Source organism: Sorghum bicolor, chromosome 6 (genome assembly GCF_000003195.3).
Source record: "Sorghum bicolor cultivar BTx623 chromosome 6, Sorghum_bicolor_NCBIv3, whole genome shotgun sequence".
Classification (NCBI taxonomy): domain Eukaryota; kingdom Viridiplantae; phylum Streptophyta; class Magnoliopsida; order Poales; family Poaceae; genus Sorghum; species Sorghum bicolor.
Genome location: NC_012875.2, coordinates 57,195,790 through 57,215,375, shown reverse-complemented (window position 1 = coordinate 57,215,375; position 19,586 = coordinate 57,195,790). Strand labels below are relative to the sequence as shown.

General features: G+C 49.8%; 3 protein-coding genes across 3 annotated transcripts; all 3 read right to left on the bottom strand.

Annotated features, from left to right (window-relative positions):
- On the bottom strand, positions 3,262 to 5,129 carry LOC8066844 (anthocyanidin reductase ((2S)-flavan-3-ol-forming)). The gene is made up of 5 exons (XM_021463794.1): positions 4,836 to 5,129; positions 4,478 to 4,644; positions 4,170 to 4,376; positions 3,704 to 4,083; positions 3,262 to 3,610 (listed from the first exon to the last, which is right to left on the bottom strand). The coding sequence occupies exons 1-5, from the start codon at positions 4,960 to 4,962 to the stop codon at positions 3,460 to 3,462; spliced, it is 1,032 nt and encodes a 343-aa protein (XP_021319469.1). The 5' UTR covers positions 4,963 to 5,129; the 3' UTR covers positions 3,262 to 3,459.
- On the bottom strand, positions 7,057 to 12,574 carry LOC8066842. Its single transcript, XM_002447113.2, has 12 exons — positions 12,262 to 12,574; positions 11,919 to 12,085; positions 11,599 to 11,805; positions 11,343 to 11,502; positions 11,005 to 11,224; positions 10,770 to 10,912; positions 8,829 to 8,969; positions 8,581 to 8,747; positions 8,261 to 8,467; positions 7,977 to 8,136; positions 7,639 to 7,858; positions 7,057 to 7,561 (listed from the first exon to the last, which is right to left on the bottom strand). The coding sequence occupies exons 1-12, from the start codon at positions 12,383 to 12,385 to the stop codon at positions 7,414 to 7,416; spliced, it is 2,064 nt and encodes a 687-aa protein (XP_002447158.2). The 5' UTR covers positions 12,386 to 12,574; the 3' UTR covers positions 7,057 to 7,413.
- On the bottom strand, positions 14,980 to 16,992 carry LOC8066841 (anthocyanidin reductase ((2S)-flavan-3-ol-forming)). The gene is made up of 6 exons (XM_002447112.2): positions 16,744 to 16,992; positions 16,365 to 16,531; positions 16,062 to 16,262; positions 15,754 to 15,913; positions 15,436 to 15,655; positions 14,980 to 15,336 (listed from the first exon to the last, which is right to left on the bottom strand). Exons 1-6 carry the CDS (start codon positions 16,865 to 16,867, stop codon positions 15,186 to 15,188), a joined length of 1,023 nt encoding a protein of 340 aa, XP_002447157.1. The 5' UTR covers positions 16,868 to 16,992; the 3' UTR covers positions 14,980 to 15,185.

Here is a 19,586-nt window from a genome sequence, read left to right as displayed (position 1 = left end):
CCTTAGAATAAAATGCCAAAAACAAACCAAACCGTTGAAACCAAAAAAGAGGAAACTCACCAGGACCAAGAACATCAGCAGGCGAAGGCCTGTTGGCCAACGCAGAAGGCGCAGGCTCACGCGGCGGAGGAACGGCAAGCCCCTCCTGCGCAACGCTGGCGCCTTTAGCCATCTCCTCCGCGGTAGCCAGCCCAGCAAAAACTTCCGCTGAAAGATAAACCAAAAACATGAGAACAAGTCAATCAAAACTTGCATAAAAACAAAATAATCAATAAAAAAACATTACCCATGTATAACGAGTTAATACCGTCACCAGCCGGACGAAGGGGAGCCTCCGCCCTCCTGATCCTCCGAACGGAGGCGGACTCAGCTTCGTCGCTGGACTCCACCCGAACCTCCTTAGGCGGAGACCCTCCGCCAACCGAAGCAACGCGCGGACCCTCAGACGCTGCAGGATTCGCCTCCCGCGCAGGGCTCGCCTCAGGGGCCTCCGCGTCGGAAGACTCCTCCCCAAGAAGAGACGCGAAAGGCGCGCGCACAGAGGAGACCGCACGCGAAGCTTCGACTTCAGGAGCTCCACCAGCAGCAGCGGCCTCCGCAGGTGCAGAAGCTACCGAGTTCGACTCGGCACCAGATGAGCGGGCGGAGGAAGACTCCACAGGAGTCTCTAGCACAACCTCCGCCTTGCGCTTCTTAGCAAGTTGCTTCACAGCGCCGCCACCCTTCCTCTTCCTAGCCTCCGCCGCAGCAACGGCCTTGGAGGAATCCTTCTTCTTCTCCAACCCCAACAAAACATCCGGAGGAACAACGTAATCCTCATATTCAATCCCCAATTCCTCAAACACTCGGTTAAAGCGGGGCATCGTGCCCAGTGCAGACCTCCGCTGGAGATACTCCTTCTCCGAAATCTTCCCGACGATCCTCCGAGTGGAAACCTCCACTCGATCAAGGAAGGACTCCTTGGTCTCATCCTCCGGAATACCCGCGCCAAACCGGGGAAACGGCAAACCTTCCGGAGGACCAAACACAGGAACTTGCACCATCTCAATGGTGAACTCATCGGTCCTGCGGCCAAGGGGCCAGTAGTCAGCAGCGACCATCTCCTCAACCAAATCCCGACCTCCGGAATATCGGCATGCCAGCGCAAACGCCTTATCACAAGCAAGTCGCTCCTCCGACATCTCCTGCGAAGGATCAACCTTCGAGAAAGGCTTCAACTCCTTCATCAGCGACGCGTAAGGATAAACCTTATCAACGCTGCCGTCATCTAAAGTCTTCGACGCAGCGGGGGTCCTCACGTAGAACCAAGCTCTCATCCAATCCTTCTCCCACTTCCCCTTTTGGCAGTAGGAGATCTCGCACCTTGGCCCAGGCATTGTGCGGCGCGGCATGAACGCGCAGCTTCCAAACTGCGCAATGCACTCAACACCTTCGGCATCCTTCACCTTTTTAGGCTGGCGCTGGAGCTCAAAGTACGAGCAGAAAGTGTCGATGTGGGGCATAGCTCCGTAGGATTCGCACGCCCAGGCAAATTTGCTAAGGGTCAGTATCCCATTAGGGCTGAAATGCTGCAGCTCCACGTTGAAACTCTCCATCACTTCGCGAAGGAAATGATACGGAGGCATCCGAAGCCCGCAAGTAAAGAAGTCCCTGAATACCACCGCATACCCCTCTTCAGGCGCAGGCACCGTCTGACCCGCAGGAGGAGCCTCCGCACGACCTTCCTTGAAAAACCTAGCCTCAACCATGTCAGCGATATCCTCCGCCCTCACAGTCGACTGCCCGAACTCAAAAGTAATCGCCGCCATCTCCTCAAACTCCTTCGCACTGATCAAATCACCGACAGAAGCTTCGACGTCAGACAACGTCTCCTCCAGATCTTGAGCTGCAGCCACCTCAAGCATCCACTCCTCAAACCTCCGCAACCAACCTCCAGACCTCACGCTAAGGAAACTGCGCAAAGGACCAGAAAAATCTGACCTCGAAGGACGCGGTGAAGGAAGCTGAGCCACCGTAAAACCTCCGACAACACTTTAGAACTAAACGCACGCGAGCAGCTCAGAGAGAAAGACGTAGCGAAGGAAGGTGTGCAGGCAATGAGCAGCAGGGGTGAGAGCTCAAAGCTCCCCAGCATCCCCTTTTATAGGGGGGGGGCCTGCGACCGCGCGGCCGTTGCGATTCCCCGCGCCCAACGGCTATAAGCGGAGGAATCGGCCAGACCGTTGCGCTTCGTCAATGCCAACGGCTAACTCTAACGGCAATAAAATCCTCCGCAATCCTCCGCAGTCTAACGCGCGTAGGATACCAGACTAATATAGCAACAATGATCGGAGGATCCCGGCAAAATAAAGAAACAAGAAAAATTACGACTAAGTAAAAGAAACAGTTATCCAACATCTGCTAACAAACACATCCTGCGCACCAGGGGGGAAGGCAGCAACCATGCTCATAATCTCCGCAGCGTAGCATGTTTTTGAGCACATGGACCGCAGGAGTGCCATTAGCCCAAAAAGGGGGGAACTGTTGGGGAAAAGCTGCATCCTTCCCCCTGGTAGCGTCGGAGGTTATCCTTCACCTGAGGAACCTCCGACGCCTGAAACGTCGGAGGATATCCTTCGACGGGAAATGCTAATGTTGACAACTCGTCTGGTCGTGCAGTGTGTGTGCAGGGACTGAGACACCGGCGGAGGTCCACGAGCGAGGAAAGGTTGGAACCTCCGACCCTCCCGGGTCCAAGGATGGCGGGAGAACGCAGCCAGGCCAAGGAACCTCCGACTGGACCAGGCTAAGGAGGAACTCCCGGGGTGGCCAGGTCGAGCAACCTCCGACCAGCCAGGCTGCGGAACCTCCGACACCAAAGCGTCGGAGGATCCGCAACTAGGCGGAGGATCCGAGCCTCCGACCTGCTGAGGCTCCGGTCAAAGGATGAACGAAGGGTTCGCAATGTGGAATTACGCGAGTGTATTGGGGTCGGTAGACTGCGATGAGAGAATATGCTGGAATATTCCCCCACCGTCACGGGGCATTTATGTAAATGTCGTTGGGTCGGTTTCCGGGCCCTATATAAGGGGCGCGATGCCGCTATTAATAGAGAGAGAGCATTCACTGTATTCACCTACTGTTGAGCCTACTGTCCGTTACTGCTCAAGCCTCTCACGGCACCGAGTGAGAAGGTTCTCGATCTACTGTACTGCTGGGCGTGCGAAGAGCATTTTCCCAACAGTGTCCCGCGCCGAACAGAGGAGACCAGAAGGGATCACGTGACATATGGTGGGCTTTGGTTATGAATAAATTCCCCAGTAGAGGTCCCCTTGGACCTCTCCTGTTCGTTCAAAGAAAAAAGGGGAAGAGAAGGACATGTTACAGAAAGTGAATGCTGTAAATTGTTTGTCTGAAAATGGCTCGTTGGAAGATCTCCTAAACAAGCACTCTCCAGTTAGTAGAAATTAGTGAGGCCCGTCATTTTCCGGGCAGAATCCTCAAGGCCTTGCCGTAGTTGATCATGTCGTCGTACATCCCATCCAGCGTCTTGTACTTGTAGTCGAACCCTTCTCCGACCAGCTTCGCTGACGAGAGGCACACTCTCGGCTTCTCAAGCAGCTCGCCGGCGCTGCAGGCAAAGTGGACGAAGCACGTAAATCCATTCGTTCGTCAGTGCAAAGCAAGTGTCAGAGTTGAGCGCTCGGCGGAAGCCGATTCTTACAGCAGATTCGTCTTCACAGTATACTGCGGGTACTTCTCGGACAGGAAGCGTGCGAGCTGGAGGATGGTCGTGTTGAGGCCGCAGCAGAGGTACCTCCCGGCGGCCGCCGCCTCCTCCTCGGCGAGAAACACCTCGGCGCGGCAGAGGTCTTCGACGCGGACCAACGCCAGCATGCCGGACATCTCCATGGCTCTCAGCGCGCCAAACGCTGCCTCGTCGCCTGATAGAAGGGAGAGGCAGTTGAGGACGCTGGGGCGGGCGCTCCGGGCCGGCGCGGCGCCCACGGTGACCACGGGGCAGACGGTGACGAGGCTGATGCCGTGCTCCTCCGCGAACCTGCTCGCCGCCTTCTCTGCGAGCACCTTGGACACCGGGTACGCCTGCGATACAGACAGACAATGCGTTTCAGAGCATGGAAAGGCGGCGCAGAACTGAAAGTGTGCGTTTTTGCCCGCGTACGGCGTACCCAGAGACCGGACTTGTTGGCGGTGAGGTACTCGACGTCGGACCAGGACTCCTCGTCGAGCACATGCCCGTCGCCTTGCAGCTCCGGCCTGACGATCACGGAGCCCGCCGACGAGGTCAGGACCACGCGCTTCAACGTCGCCCCCACCTTCGCGCACGACCTCAGCACGTTGAGAGTCCCTTGGACTGCCGGCTCGATCAGCTCTTTCTGCCATTCACCGAGTAGATTTGGGCTGGGCGAGTCCAATCGTGCGTGCAGCGTGCATCTTTAGCAGAACGGTGACTTCTTTTTGCCATGAACAACCGTACCTCAGGATTCTCTGACATGAGGTTCACCGGAGCAGCGACTAGGAAAGCGTAGTCGCAGCCGGCGACGGCGTCGTCGAAGCTGCCTTCTTCGTCGAGGTCGGCGCGGAGGACCTCCAGGTGGCCGAGCGCCTGCAGGTCCTTGAGGTGGGAGTTCTTCGCCATGTCATCTGGGGTTTCAGAATTGAAACAGCCAAAAGCATGTGAGGTGATTTTACAATCTTGATTCAGAAAACTGGAGCCTGGAGGTGCATTCGGAGTTTCGGACTCCTGAACCTTCCTAATTTACTGTCAAATTTCGCCACAACAACACTGGAGATTTCGCCTGATCCGAGAAACAGGAACGAAAAGAGGGACCAACCGGGGTTCCTGACTGTCGTCTTGACGGCGTATCGTTTCTCAAGCAGCACCTTGATGAGCGCCGAGGCGATGTACCCGTTTCCTCCGGTCACGCAGGCCGTCTTCTTCTTCCCGTCGCCGGACGACATCGCCGGCTGCCACCTCACAACGGGCTGGAAAGAGGGGATTCGCTCGCTCGTTGAGCAGAATTTTCAGGGAGGAAGAGAAGAGACAGGGTCTGTTTTTCTGTGCGGAAAAAGGCGGTAGGCCAGGTTCTGCTGACTTCTGTCGGTTTTTGCCTGCTGGCAATTGGCAAACGTGGACAACGCGATTGATGTTCACAAGTCAGTGTTTCTTGTCTTTATCGACGCTCGCAAATCATTTCAGTGCTCAAACAAAATTATAGAGACATTTTTTTATAATCATATCTCATTAGAGCAACTTGACTCAGATACCCATTCTGTCTTCGCTTAAAATTTGTTACGGGATTAATTAACCAAAAAAATGATTTCTAGTTACAGAAGATTAAGAAGAAATACGTCCACTTTGTCTCCATTACATGCCGAACCCCTCGTACCAGTGGGTCAATGTATCCTTCATTTGTCCTGCCATGGCTGGCTCTCTTTTCCCTCCCCAAGGTTGCGGCATGGCTAGGGATAGCTACGGCCAGCTAGGAATGCCAACAACATGCCTAACGACACAATAATTTAAGTTTTTTTTGTTTGTATAAGAAATATTAGAGGGACTATCTCGGCGACTAGTGACCTTTAACCTTGCGCCCCTCCTCATCCTTGCCCCGACCGCCTTGTCATCCTCGGCCTCCTCCTTGTCCTCCTCCTCCGCGTGCCCCACCGTCGCATGTCTCGGCAGTGGCCACGCCTTCCTCCTCCTCGTCCCCCCTCCACCCCCCCCCCCGCCGCTGCTCACTGCCCCGTCGTAGCACGCTAGGGTTTCACCGAAGCTCCACAATCGTGTCCGTGAAGCTCCATCGAAACCCTAGAGCCCCGTGGAGGTCGCCTTCTTCCTCTCTCCCTCCTTCCATGGCGAGCTCTGGTCACGGAGCTCCACTGGCCCAACCTGGGCGGCTGCCTCCACCGCTGAAAGAGCCCCTCAAACCCCCCTTCTATGCCCGTCGGAGATGGAGAAGAAGATATGAAGAGTGTGGGAGTGGGAGATGCCAGAACCCTAATGCCAATGAGGTCTCTGTCTCCGTCATTGTTGTCGTCTTCTTCCTCTCCGGTGGCTCTCCGGTAGGGCGTAGGGGCAGGCACTTGCGCGTGGCCATCTTCTTTCTCTCCATCGACTCATATGTAAACCAAATATTAGGCGCCAGCATTTGAGTAAATTTGAATATTATATGACGTGTTTACTGTTGTATTTATTTATGTATAGGACCATCAGTCACATAACCGTAAAACATCCCCTCGTCCCTCCTTGCCTATCTCATATATTTCTAGTGGCGGGCACATTTGTGTTCATTGGTATTCAGTTGAATACCCAAACTTTTTGGCAAAAAGATTTATAGATATTGTATTTATACATATGTGTATTACTGTATACAAGAAAAACAAAAAATATTACCTCCTGTCACACTCGTGCAAAGGTGAATTACGTAAAAATATTCCCAAACTACATCGGTAGCATGAACTTTATACAGTATATATCATATATGGCACTATACATGTTGAATATGAGCCGTTTGGTTGTCAAAAAATTTTTGAAGCCATTTAGTTGTCAAGTTTCTTTTTTTTAATACCCAGCCCTCAAATCCTACGCCCGCCACCATATATTTCTCGGTAGAATATGAGTCTTGGGTTCCAGTTTCCGTGGGAGCTAATTTAAAGAAGTATAGGTTAAAAATACTACCCATCAGATATAGTTCTAAGTTAAACATGTAATCACCTTTGTCGCTTTCAGTGAGACACACATGGCCGCAGGCATGTATGGCCTACGGGCACTAGGTGTGTTGTCTTTCCCTGTAAGTCGGTGTTTTTTTCCCGAAATTAGGTTCTATTGTGCTAGGATGGGATTGTAAAGTTCATTCTAATGCAGGGTTATTTGGACTGAACCCAAGGCTAGACAACTGACTCACTCGGGCAGCAAATTCGAATCTAGGTAGTCAAAATCCAACGTCAGAGAATGCTTTGCCTGCCAACCATGTTTGCTTGGTGTCAAACCAACAGGACTTTATGGGAGTAAGAAAGTTGATTTTGTCGCAAAAAAAGTACAAAATACAAAATGCATAGCATAAAGACATTGTTTCGTGACACAATTTATAATGACAATTTTTTTGGTCGCCAAAATACTAGCTTTAATGGTATGAACAAGTCTCTTTCTTTCTGGAAAATGCCATCAGCGATGGAACTACTTTTGAATCATTTCTGTCCACGATGAAACCCACAAATTATTGCCGAAAGAGTTCAAACCAACTGCACTTATTTTGCCTTCTAACGTGACAGAGGTACATAACCTCAGCATATACAAACTGACTGAACTGATACGGTTCAGCACACTTGTAGCATACTCCTACAGACTTGTTCTGCAGGAGGGTTCTGACACTTCAAGTCCCGACAGCCGGCCGAAAGCAGAGGAGCACCACATCAGCAGGGCAGGATTCCCAGGACCTTGCCATACTCGACCATGTCGTCGTACATGTCATCCAGCGTCGTGTACCTGAACCCGAACCCTTCCTTCACTAGCTTCTCGGACGACAGATGCACTCTCGGCTTCTGAAGCTGCTCGCCGGAGCTGCATGCGAAAGTGCAGGCGGTATCGGTCAGTCATCGGTGCAAAAATTTCGTCAGAGCTGCGAAGCTGATCCTTACAGCAGGTTCGTTTTCACGCCGTACTGCGGGTAATTGTCCGTGAGGAACCGTGCGAGGTCGGTGATGGTCGTGTTGAGGCTGCAGCAGATGTACCTCCCCGCGGCGGCGTCCTCCTCGGCGACGAACAGCTCGGCGCGGCAGAGGTCGTCGACGTGCACCAGCGGCACGCAGCCGGCGTCCCTCTCGATTGCGTCCAGCACCGCGAACTCTGCCTCGTCGCCTGAAGAAAATGGTACAGAACGACGACCACCATATACATGTGTCACTCATCCACACCAAACCTCTGATCCAGAGGATGAACGTGTTTAGCGCCATGAGTTCAGTTCAGAATGATTCACCGGATAGAAGGGAGAGGCAGTTTGGGACGCTGGTGCGCACGGTCGGGGCCGGCGCGGCGCCGACGGTGAGGACGGGGCAGACGGTGACGAGGCTGATGCCATGCTCCTCCGAGAACCTGTACGCCTCCTTCTCCAGGAGCACCTTCGACACCGGGTACCCCTGCAAGCACAATTAATCCAGCGCCGTCGTCCCCAACTTCTCATCGTCACCAAATGCCAAATGGTTGCAGCATGCAGCATGCAGGAGAGCAAGGGCTGCATGATCGACGTGCGTCGTAACGTACCCAGGGCCCTGCAGGCTTGTGGGCTCTGAGGTACTCGACGTCGGACCACGAGTCCTCGTCCAGCACGAGCCCGTCGCCCTGCAGCTGCGGCCTGCTGGAGACCGAGGCCGCCGACGAGGTCAGGACCACGCGCCTCACCGTCCCGGCCTTCACGCACGACCGCATGACGTTCAGAGTTCCCCTGACAGCGGGCTCGATCAGCTCTTTCTGCCGCCAATTATTGAGCAAGGGATGAACGTTGATGAACAGTATGAGCAGATGCTGTCAGCAACTCTAGACAAACGAGAGATGGAACTCGAGTAGCTGTGACATTTGTTCACCTCAGGATTCTTCGTGTGGAGGTTCACTGGAGCGGCGACTAGGAAGGCGTAGTCGCAGCCGGCGACGGCGTCGTCAAAGCTGCCATCTTCATCCAAGTCGGCGCGGAAGATCTCCAAGGATCCAAGAGTCTGCAGGTCCTTAAGGTGGGAGTTCTTCTCCATGTCATCTGGGATTCAGAATCATCACAATAAAGCACTTTCACAGACTAAACACATCACTACAAAAGGGGAAGGTCAAATAATCGAACCGGGTTTCCTGACCGTCGTCTTCACGGCGTACCCTCTCTCTAGCAGCATCTTGATGAGCGCGGAGGCGATGTACCCGTTCCCTCCGGTCACGCACGCCGTCTTCTTCCTGTTGCCGGTAGACATCTCGTCGGCTGTGCCACCTCACAAGTCACAGCGGGCTTCAAAGAGGATGATTCACTCGCTCGTTGGGCAAAATTTTCATCAGGAAGAACTGACAAGATCTGCTCTACGAGAAAAGGCTGTGGGCCTGGTGGTTCCTTCGTGTCGGCTGTTGGCAACTGGCGAGTGAGTGACTGAGTAATGGCAAACGTGGACAGCGAGATTGACACTCATTGTTTGTAGCCTCTATGGACGTTTTAAGTCGGTTCAACTTACTCTTTGATCAACTTTTGCCACCTCTTCCATGGTCTTTTTTTTTTTTACGAATCTGGAGGGGCCGTGACCCCTACAGTGATTTCTTAAAGGAGAGGAAAAGAGGGAGGGGGGGGGGGAGAGAGAGAACCAGTTCAAGATAAAAAAAAGAAACAAAGAAAATTAGAGCCAACCAGCAGTTTATTGTAGACTCAGAATCCATAAAGATAATTGGTCTTGCTAATTCGTCTTCATTCTCTTCCGAATAATCAACTCACTAAAGAAGATACTATGACAACCCGTCAGATTCAGACTATTTAATTTAAAAATGAGCTCATTCCTTGTTGCCCAAATAGTCTAGCATAAGAGAATGATGCCTTGTTAATTATTGACTGCAAAAAATCTGCTGCAAGGACAAAAATGAGTGGGGAGAGGGGATCCCCCTCTCTAACACCCTTTTTACAGTGAAATGTTTTTCCAGGTACCCCATTTAGGAGTACAGCAGAGGTCCCTGAAGACATGATGGCCTTCATCCAATCTAACCACTTCTGCCCAAAGCCCTTTTCTTCCATCGGAATTAGCATGGCCTGGTGCTCAATTTTGTCAAATGCTTTCTCAAAATCTAACTTGATGATGACTATTTCCTTCCTTGAGTGATGACAGAGGTGTAAATACTCAAAAGCCTAAGCCAGACAATCCTAGATTGTTCTATTCTTCATGAAACTATATTGACTCTTGTGCACTATGGAGGTTATTAAAGGCTGTAGTCTATTTGCAACCAGCTTGGTGACAAGTTTGAATGAGGAGTTGAGCAGGGAAATGGGGCCTGAAATTTGCAAGAGAACTTGCACCATCAACTTTGGGGATTAGGGTGATATAGGAAGAGTTTATGCTCCTCAAGCAAACTGAATTGCTATGGAAGGAATCACACAGATCATAGAAGTCATGTTTGATCGCTGGCCAGGATTTCTTTAAAAACTCATTATTGAACCCATTTGGACCTGGTCACTTTTGATTTGGCAAGGCTTTGATGATACTGTCATTTTTTGTCTAACTGAAAGGTTCTTCTAAAGAGTCCAGATATTCAACACTCTGAATGAAAAAAGTTGGGTCAACATTGAACCCCGAGAATTCTGAGGTGCCAAGTCTAAATTTGAAATCAACCCAAAGAACTGCTCCTTTCTCACTGTGACCACTGACAAGAGCCCCATCCCTTGTCATTAGCTCAGTAATCACGTTTCCTCTGTGCCTAATAGCAGCATTGGCATGAAAGAAACTGGTACCTGCATCACCATGCTTTATCCATTTAATTGTGCCCCTCTTTTTAACAAGGTAAGATCTTAAACAAATCTTAGCAACATACATAATACCCAGGGTACCGTATAGTAAAATTATACATATAACAAATTTATTTCTAGAAAAGTCCTGCGGCAGCGTGTGGATATTCTTCTAGTCTTATACGAACTGACTCAACTGCTACGGTTCAGCACACTAGCAGCAAAAGCATTGGCTTTGTTTTGCAGGAGTGTTCTGACTCCCTAGTCTTGATCGCCGGCCGAAATAGAGGAGCATCACGTACTCATATCAGCTGGGCAGGATTCCCAGGGTCTTGCCATACTCGACCATGTCGTCGTACATGTCATCCAGCGTTCTGTACCTGAACTCGAACCCTTCCTTCACCAGCTTCTCGGACGACAGACGCACTCTCGGCTTCTCAAGCCGCTCGCCGGAGCTGCATGCAAAAGTGCGGCCAAACGGCATCAGTCAGTCATCGGTGCAAAAATGTCATCAGAATCCAGAGCTGCGAAGCCGGTTCTTTCTTACAGCAGGCTCGTTTTCACGTCGTACTGCGGGTACTTGTCCGCGAGGAAACGCGCGAGCTCGGCGATGGTCGTGTTGATGCTGCAGCAGATGTACCTCCCCGCGGCAGATACCTCCTCGGCGACGAACAGCTCGGCGCGGCAGAGGTCGTCGACGTGCACCAGCGGCACGCACCCCGTGGCCCTCTCGATGGCGTCCAGCACCGCGAACTCTGCCTCGTCGCCTGAAGAAAATGGTACAGAACGACGACCACCATATACATGTGTCACTCATCCACACCAAACCTCTGATCCAGAGGATGAACGTGTTTAGCGCCATGAGTTCAGTTCAGAATGATTCACCGGATAGAAGGGAGAGGCAGTTTGGGACGCTGGTGCGCACGGTCGGGGCCGGCGCCTCGCCGACGGTGGCGACGGGGCAGACGGTGACGAGGCTGATGCCATGCTCCTCCGAGAACCTGCACGCCTCCTTCTCCAGGAGCACCTTGGACACCGGGTACGCCTGCAATGCAAGCAAGCACGTCCAGCAGCGCCGTCGTTGTCAACTTCTCGTCGTCACCAAACAGTTGCAAGGGCTGACGTGCGTCGTACGACGTACCCAGGGCCCTGCAGGCTTGTGGGCTCTAAGGTACTCGACATCGGACCAGGAGTCTTCGTCCAGCACGTGCCCGTCGCCTTGCAGCTGCGGCCTGCTGGAGACCGAGGCCGCCGACGAGGTCAGGACCACGCGCCTCACCGTCCCGGCCTTCACGCACGACCGCATGACGTTCAGAGTTCCCCTGACAGCGGGCTCGATCAGCTCTTTCTGCCGCCAATTATTGAGCAAGGGATGAACGTTGATGAACAGTATGAGCAGATGCTGTCAGCAACTCTAGACAAACGAGAGATGGAACTCGAGTAGCTGTGACATTTGTTCACCTCAGGATTCTTCGTGTGGAGGTTCACTGGAGCGGCGACTAGGAAGGCGTAGTCGCAGCCGGCGACGGCGTCGTCAAAGCTGCCATCTTCATCCAAGTCGGCGCGGAAGACCTCCAGGTGGCCGAGCGCCTGCAGGTCCTTGAGGTGGGAGTTCTTCTCCATGTCATCTGCGATTCAGAATCATCACAACAGAGCACTTTCACAGACTAAACGCATCACTGCCAAGTGCTAACTATCACCAATATCCTCTGTACATGAAAAGGAACAACGGACACGAAACAAGACTGGACGAAAGGAATCAGAGCCCTCTCTGTACATGAAAAGGAAGGTCAAAGAATCAAACCGGGGTTCCTGACCGTCGTCTTGACGGCGTAGCCCTTTTCCAGCAGCATCTTGATGAGCGCCGAGGCGATGTAGCCGTTCCCTCCGGTCACGCACGCAGTCTTCTTCATGTCGCCGGCCGACATTTTTGGCTTTGCTGGCTACGAGCCTACGCTTACGCCGATCGCCGGTCACCACCTCCCTCGCGTGACAAAGCGAAACAGGGCTCACAACAAGCTCTCGGCAGGGAGCACTGACACTGAGACCCGTCGTCGTCGATTTGGTGGCAAGTGACTGTCGGTGGCCATCTCGCTAGACACCGCACAAGAAGCAAGTAGGGGATGAAACTGACGTCCATAACAGAAAGTACTCTGTAATATTTAGGACAAGACATTGAGGACTTTCAGGCAGAGACGTGCGATCTACTCCATCTCAAGCAAACGAGGCAGTAGGTGATGATGCTCTGCTCCGTTGCCGGATGGCGCCGTGTGTGCTGAAAAGCTTCGGTCGTGTAAGGTCTAATTAATCTATCTATAATTAGATATTAATTATTATAATTATAATGTACTATAGTATCTAAAAATTTTTCTTTTCATGAACTAATAGAGTTGTAAAGGCCACGTGTTTAGAACTCAATAAATATATGATCCTAACTTTTTTGCGATTATTAAATATGATGACAACTGATCTTTTTTTCGTGACCATGCATTGGCAATGTACTCCCTCAGTTCCTGAAAGCTGCAACTTATAGAGTTGTCCTAAGTCAAACTTTTAAAATTTTGACCAAATTTATAGAAAAAAGCACTAAGATTTATAATACCAAATTAATACCATTAGATTTATTATTGAATATATTTTCATAAGATACTTATTTTATGTTATACATATTGATGCTCTTTTCTATAAAGTTGGTCAAAGTTAAACAAGTTTGACTGACACAGATTCTAGAAATTGAAGTTTTCAGAGACAGAGGAAGTATATCATGAAGAGAAGTAAGAGTTGTTACAAAAGTAAACTCCGGTTGGCCTAGGACGCGAGTGGCACACTCAAGCGAATCCGATCTTATCACTCTTCATGCCTCCACGGGCCGACCCACCCATTGCAACATGTTCTTTTTTTCTTCTATATACCCCTAATGCCACTGTCAACAACAGGCTGTGCCAGGATTGGGTCCCGCCAGGAAGCAACAACACCAACGCCCAGCTAGCCCTGCCCTCCACTTAGGGCGTTCCAGGTGGCATGCCAAAATCTGGGGCTTATCCACTACCATAAGTTGACTTTTTGAGACAGACGGTTTTGGTATAACCGTGTGTGCAAGACAGTGCACTAACCCCCTATCTATTTTTCTTTGTCAACAACTATCGTCCCATCCATCTCCCTCTCTGCGCGTGGCTCCTTCCTCCCCAACCCTTCCAACATTGTGTAAAATGGTTGCTTAATATATAATATATGCAGTTGTCAAAAAAAAAGAACCCAATCCCTTTCCATATCATTATATTAGCGATAAAGGGTATTAAAGGCAATACTCAAACATATCCTCTTCCTGATAACTTTTTTTCTAAAAAACCTCAATCTCTGAGTAAGTTGGATGGAAATCCGAGTACTCTGGTAAACGGTGCATAAAACGAGTTCTGTTATTCATATGACTGACAACTTGACCACTGAGTGCTGAATACTAATTGTCATCGCCATTTAGGGCTAAACACTGTTACTGTGTTGTTGGAATTGCGTATTCCAGCAGGTGATTTCATTCACAGTTACATTTACATCTCTCTTTTGAAGGGCACTGTTTTCTACCTAGCACTTTGACAAGGATGCCGCGTGACAGCGCTAGTACATTCTATGTATATTCCCTCCCCTAGGTGATGCTACTGGGGTGATTTCGGTACTCTCTCAGGCGCAGCCTTCACTTCATGGGCTGTTGTTTACAGCCCATCATAAGCTGGGTTGTCTTTTAGACCATAGATGGTCTCTTATAATACAACCTCATAAACTGGTTTGTCTTTTAAATTGTTTTATAATAATTCAATAATCCTTTATTTGAACAAACAAGAAAGAAAGTGTGCGAGTTGTATGATAATATTAAATCATACAATAATAAAATAAGTGTCTTATAATTCTATTTTTTTGTCTCATGAGGTTGGTTGCTTCAATCTCCTCCCTGCTACTTCCCGACGGCTTGGCTTCTGCAACCTTTTTAGTATCGAGCAGGACGGCTATATCAACAAACACTACGAGACCCGTCGTTGTGTCTACTAAGGGAAACTACTCTGGTGCCGTTGGGTACACTGCTGTAGCGACCCATTTTCTATCTTCCATGTTTGAATGCATGATTATAGTACGATGCTTTTAACTTGTGAGTTGTGACTAGATCATATAGTACCTTTTTGATGACACAAACATGCTATTATTAGTACTAAATTTGGCTGACCTTGTACCTTCATTTTTCTTGGAAAAAAGAAGCAGTTCTGTATTGTTACTAAAATAATTAAAAAAAACCAGCACACTTCTGACATTCATTCCATGGTCGAACTATTTTTATCTTCATAGCCATGGAATTTACAGGTCGTTCTGATTTTTTTTTTGAAAGTAGAAAAGTAACAAGTTTTGATACATAGATATTGTACTGAAAAATTGCTATTCTTATGTGGGTTCCAAACAAAAACATTTTTTTCCCTGAGATAATCCTGCACATTTTACTTGCCAGCAAGTTATTGCCTTATAGGCAAAGCAGATCGCCAAGTTTTTGTTCCACGAGTTATTGCCTTTAGAAATACAGGAACACAGAAACGCAGAGCCAACTGACCGGAACCTCTACAGTTCAGCTAGCGTATAGGTACAGAGACACAGAAAATTTATTTCCCAACTTCATTGTAATTTTATTTGGTGCTCTCGATCGCTTGATCCGGTCACAGATGGTAGATGGAAGACAACGCATAGAAAGTATCAGTTGGGCAGAATCCCCAGGGCCTTGCCGTGCTCCACCACGTCGCCGTAGATCTTGCCCAGCGTCTCGTATTCGAACTCGAACCCTTCACTGACCAGCCTCGCCGACGACAGGCTCACTCTCCGCTTCTCAAGGACCTCGCCGGTGGAGCTGCAAAGCACGCGCGAGCATTCGATCACTGAAATCTATCCCGTGCAAAATATGTGCCAGAACCCAGAATCCCACGTGAAAAGCCCGGCCGAGTCTTACAGCAGGTCCGTCTTCACGGTGTACTGCGGGTACTTGTCCGCCAGGAAACGGGCGAGCTCGACGATGGTGGTGTTGACGCTGCAGCAGACGTACCTCCCGGCGGCGGCGTCTTCCTCGGCGACGAACACCTCGGCACGGCACAGGTCGGCAACGTGAACGAGCGACACGCAGCCCGTGGCCATCTCGATGCCTTTCAGCACGCCGAACGCTGCTTCGTCGCCTGCAAGTTTTGGGGAACCATGACGTGATGAGTACATGCGGTGCAGTGCAGAGCTCTACGTGGAGAAGAGAAGGGACACGGGAATTTTGGGAAGCAACCGGATAGCAGGGAGAGGCTGGCAGGGACGCTCGTGTGGATCTTTGGTGCCGGCGCCGCGCCGACGGTGAGGACGGGGCAGACGGTGACGAGGCTGATGCCGTGCTCCTCCGCGAACCTGCACGCCGCCTTCTCCGAGAGCACCTTGGAGACGGGGTACCCCTGCGATGCATGCAATGCAGTGCAAGCACGGTGCCATTGCCATGCTCGTCATCATTCAGGACTGAAACGAACACTATTATGTGTGTAGGGGAAAATGACCATCTGCTGGACTTGAACATTTATGGAGTATATAGTTGTGTGCTATTACCCAGGGACCGGATTTGTTGGCAGTGAGGTACTCGACGTCGGACCAGGACTCCTCGTCCAGAACGTGCCCGCTGCCTTGCAACGGCCTGCCGGAGACTGCGGCCGCCGACGAGGTCAGAACCACGCGCTTCACTGTCCCTGCCTTGGCGCACGACCTCATGACGTTCAGGGTTCCTCGGACAGCAGGCTCGATCAATTCTTCCTGTCACCACCAAATTTTTGAGCAGGTGAAAATTGCCATTATGGGCGCCATATACCAGATCGAAAGAAGTGTGTGATAGGCAGCTGTGTGACTTTCGTGCACCTCAGGATTCTTCGAATGGAGGTTCACTGGAGCGGCGACGAGGAAGGCGTAGTCGCAGCCGGCGACGGCGTCGTCGAAACTGCCTTCTTTGTCCAGGTCGGCGCCGAGGACTTCCAGGGGGCCAAGCGCCTGCAGGTCCCTGAGGTGGGAGCTCTTCTCCATGTCATCTGGGATTATTCAGAATCACAATGCACAACACGTTCAGAATCAGAGCCTAAACCAGCCACTGTCAACGTACAATTCCTATCCCATTTTGTCATGGAGTCATGGGATGGGATCACAAGAAATTCAAGTTCAAGTGTCATGGGATGGGATCACAAGAAATTCAAGTTCAAGTGTTCAGGCTGAAGTGTGGAAATTAGTGAGGAACTGAACGAACCGGGGTTCCTGACCGTCGTCTTCACGGCGTACCCTTTCTCCAGCAGCATCTTGATGAGCACCGAGGCGATGTACCCGTTACCTCCGGTCACGCACGCCGTCTTCTTCCTGGCACCCGCTGACATTGCCGATCACCTCCTCTTCCGCCTGGCAATGAGGAAAATGAGAACTCGCCCACTAATTATTTTTCGCTAGGATTGCAGCAGTGAGTTCTGTTTGCTGACTGTCCCGACTGAGGAGCCTGCATTTATCATGGAGTGCGTACACAGTACACACTTCAGTTTGTTACGCTTGACCGGTTGGCACTGGAGACGGACGGTTGGCATCGTCTTCACCGGCGGGTCATGAACAGATACTAGACAGGTTGGTGCTACATTCAAAAGTGACGGGCATTTTATCTATCACCCAGGTTGTGTCACTAATGAGTATCAAAAGTTTATGAGCCAGACTCTTAACCTCTTGTCAGAGCAACAACTAAGAGCTCCGGTTGCGGTGCAGTGCCAGTCTTGCCACAATCATTTCCAGTAAGCATTCAGATTCTTGACGTCCTTGTTATCTTTGCATTCAGTAGTAGTATATAGTAATAAATATATATCCTAGGTGTCCCTTTCAAGGTTTTTCATTGCAAGCGTGGGGTAAGGCACGGTGACCCTCTGCCACCACTTTTGTTTGTGCTGACAGCTGATTTGTTACGGTCCATTTGAATGCTGCCAAAGATTAGGGCCTTCTTGCTCTTCCACTGTCACTCAATCATTGTCCAGACTTACTATGCTAATGATACCCTAATTTTTATGCAAGGTTGTGCTAGACAATTGTTCTTTCTCAAGATTTTATTGAATTCCTTTACAGAATTTACAGGTCTTAAGGTCAACTTTACAAAATCTATGATGGTCCCTATTGATGTATCTGATGACTGGTTCTATATTTTGGTTAATACATTTCAGTGTTTTAAAGGAAGTCTGCCCTTCATTTATCTTGAGCTCCCATTGAGTTTGACAAAACCCTCGGTGGTGGACTTCTGGCCCTTAGTTTCTAGATGTGAAAGGAGGCTTGTTAGTACATCCAATTTTCTAAGTCAAGCAGGTTGGTTGGAGCTTACTACCAGTTTTCACTACTCTACCAACCTTCACTATTTGCACATATCTTCTTCCTAAAATAGTTATCAAGCAACTTGACAAAATTAGGAAGCACTGCCTTTGGCGTGGCAATGACATCAATAACAAAAAAGTCACCTAAATAAGTTGCTTGGCCTATGGTCTATTTACCAACGATGAGGGGGGTTTAGGGGTACTTGATCTCAAGAAACAAAATGAAAACTTACCAATGAAGCACTTGCATAAGTTCTACAATAGAGATATATCTTGGTTGAAACTTATTTGGCAGAAATATTATTCCAATGATCAACTACCAGTGTCAATATCGGGAGCCCCTTTCTAGTGGAGGGACATACTTAAGCTATTATCCCCCTTCAATGGTTTAGCTTCTACTTAGTTAGCTGATGGTTCTACCTGCTAAGCACTGACAATTGGGTTAGGGAGCCTCTAAGTGCCAAATATCCAAAGCTCTTTTCTTATGTGAAGAAAGAAACCTCTCAGTCTCTCATGCTTTATAGATCACCCTCTACATGACTTGTTCCATCTCCCCCTTTTAGAGGGGGCTTTTCAGCGGTATCAAGACTTCATTCTAACTTTGAACTTTCAGACTACCGGTGAACCAAATAAATGAGTTTATATCTGGGGATCTAATATGTTCTCTTGTCAGAGATTTTATAAACATCTTGTGGGTCATAGATAAATTCACCCTATTTATCGGTGGTTGTGGAAGCCAGCCTATTAGAACAAAAGGGGAATTTCTTCTGGCTTCTCCTCAAGGATAGATTGAGCACAAGAGAGATTCTCATGCGCAAGAATATGCATTTGCAAGATATTGTGTGCTCCACAGACAACTCCAAGTCGATCTGAATCTCCATCTCCTGCTGGACCCCCGGTGTCATTCCATTGCAATGAGATCCGGCGGTGCCATTCAATTTTGCGCGAGTGATGCAGCGGTGGCAGCTATCGATGATGACGGCGGTGTGCCACCACCCAGCGGGCCAAGGGTGGCATGGTACCCCTACCCCATCCCTCCGATCTTCTTGCATGAGTTGCATCTCATATTCTCCAGCAGAGAGGCCTAGGGGGAATTTGGGGTGGGTGGCGCGGGATTTGGAAGGGAGACGACGCGTAGTCAAGTGGGATAAAGAGACCGGCAAATTGGAATAGGAAGGGATGGAGAGAGAGTGGAGCGTGGCGGGAGAGAAAAAAATGGCGGCAGCTATGGGAGAGGAAAGAACAAGTGGCAACACTTCTCTAGATTTGAGATTTGAGGAGAGAAGAGTCTAGGGTTTGTCATTGTGTAGGCCACGTTAAAATTTGTGCGTGAGCTGGATGGAGGCGTGGGCTCATGAGTTGGACATGGGGCAACTGATCGGCAGTATATCTATTTTAAGCAACTGATGGCCCAATAGTAAATATGAATGTCTATAGCAACGGGCGTTCAACTAGTAAATAGGGAATTAGCAACAGATAGCCTATGAGTTATCTTTAGCGACTGATCATCTATTGATAATATAATTTTTAGCGTCAGATGTTTGACCGAGGGTTGTGGCAGAGCCCAGGAGCTGTCGTCGTTGCACTTGCACCGCAGTTTCAGTCGCTGCTACATATGTTTTGTCGGCTCACCTGGTTCTTGGTATTGTTAAAATAGTTCTGAATTAGGCTACCATGCCATTTTGGAGATATTGATGCGTCAGCTCCTACTGAAACTAGAAGTGGTGGTAGTGAAGTATAATTTTCCTTCATCTGC

What these genes read in the sequence shown, in the direction of transcription:
- LOC8066844 (XM_021463794.1), bottom strand. Translation starts at nt 4,962, where the DNA reads ATGTCGTCCGGCGACGGGAAGAAGAAGACGGCCTGCGTGACCGGAGGA. An exon ending in TCATGTCAGAGAATCCTGAG is followed by an intron (nt 4,377 to 4,477) that starts GTACGGTTGTTC and finishes GGTGAATGGCAG; the next exon opens with AAAGAGCTGATCGAGCCGGC. An exon ending in CCAACAAGTCCGGTCTCTGG is followed by an intron (nt 4,084 to 4,169) that starts GTACGCCGTACG and finishes TCTGTATCGCAG; the next exon opens with GCGTACCCGGTGTCCAAGGT.
- LOC8066842 (XM_002447113.2), bottom strand. Translation starts at nt 12,385, where the DNA reads ATGTCGGCCGGCGACATGAAGAAGACTGCGTGCGTGACCGGAGGGAAC. An exon ending in GACCCTGGGAATCCTGCCCA is followed by an intron (nt 8,970 to 10,769) that starts GCTGATATGAGT and finishes GTGACTTGTGAG; the next exon opens with GTGGCACAGCCGACGAGATG. An exon ending in CTGCCTCTCCCTTCTATCCG is followed by an intron (nt 7,859 to 7,976) that starts GTGAATCATTCT and finishes CATTTTCTTCAG; the next exon opens with GCGACGAGGCAGAGTTCGCG.
- LOC8066841 (XM_002447112.2), bottom strand. Translation starts at nt 16,867, where the DNA reads ATGTCAGCGGGTGCCAGGAAGAAGACGGCGTGCGTGACCGGAGGTAAC. An exon ending in GACGACGGTCAGGAACCCCG is followed by an intron (nt 16,532 to 16,743) that starts GTTCGTTCAGTT and finishes GAATAATCCCAG; the next exon opens with ATGACATGGAGAAGAGCTCC. An exon ending in TCCATTCGAAGAATCCTGAG is followed by an intron (nt 16,263 to 16,364) that starts GTGCACGAAAGT and finishes TGGTGGTGACAG; the next exon opens with GAAGAATTGATCGAGCCTGC.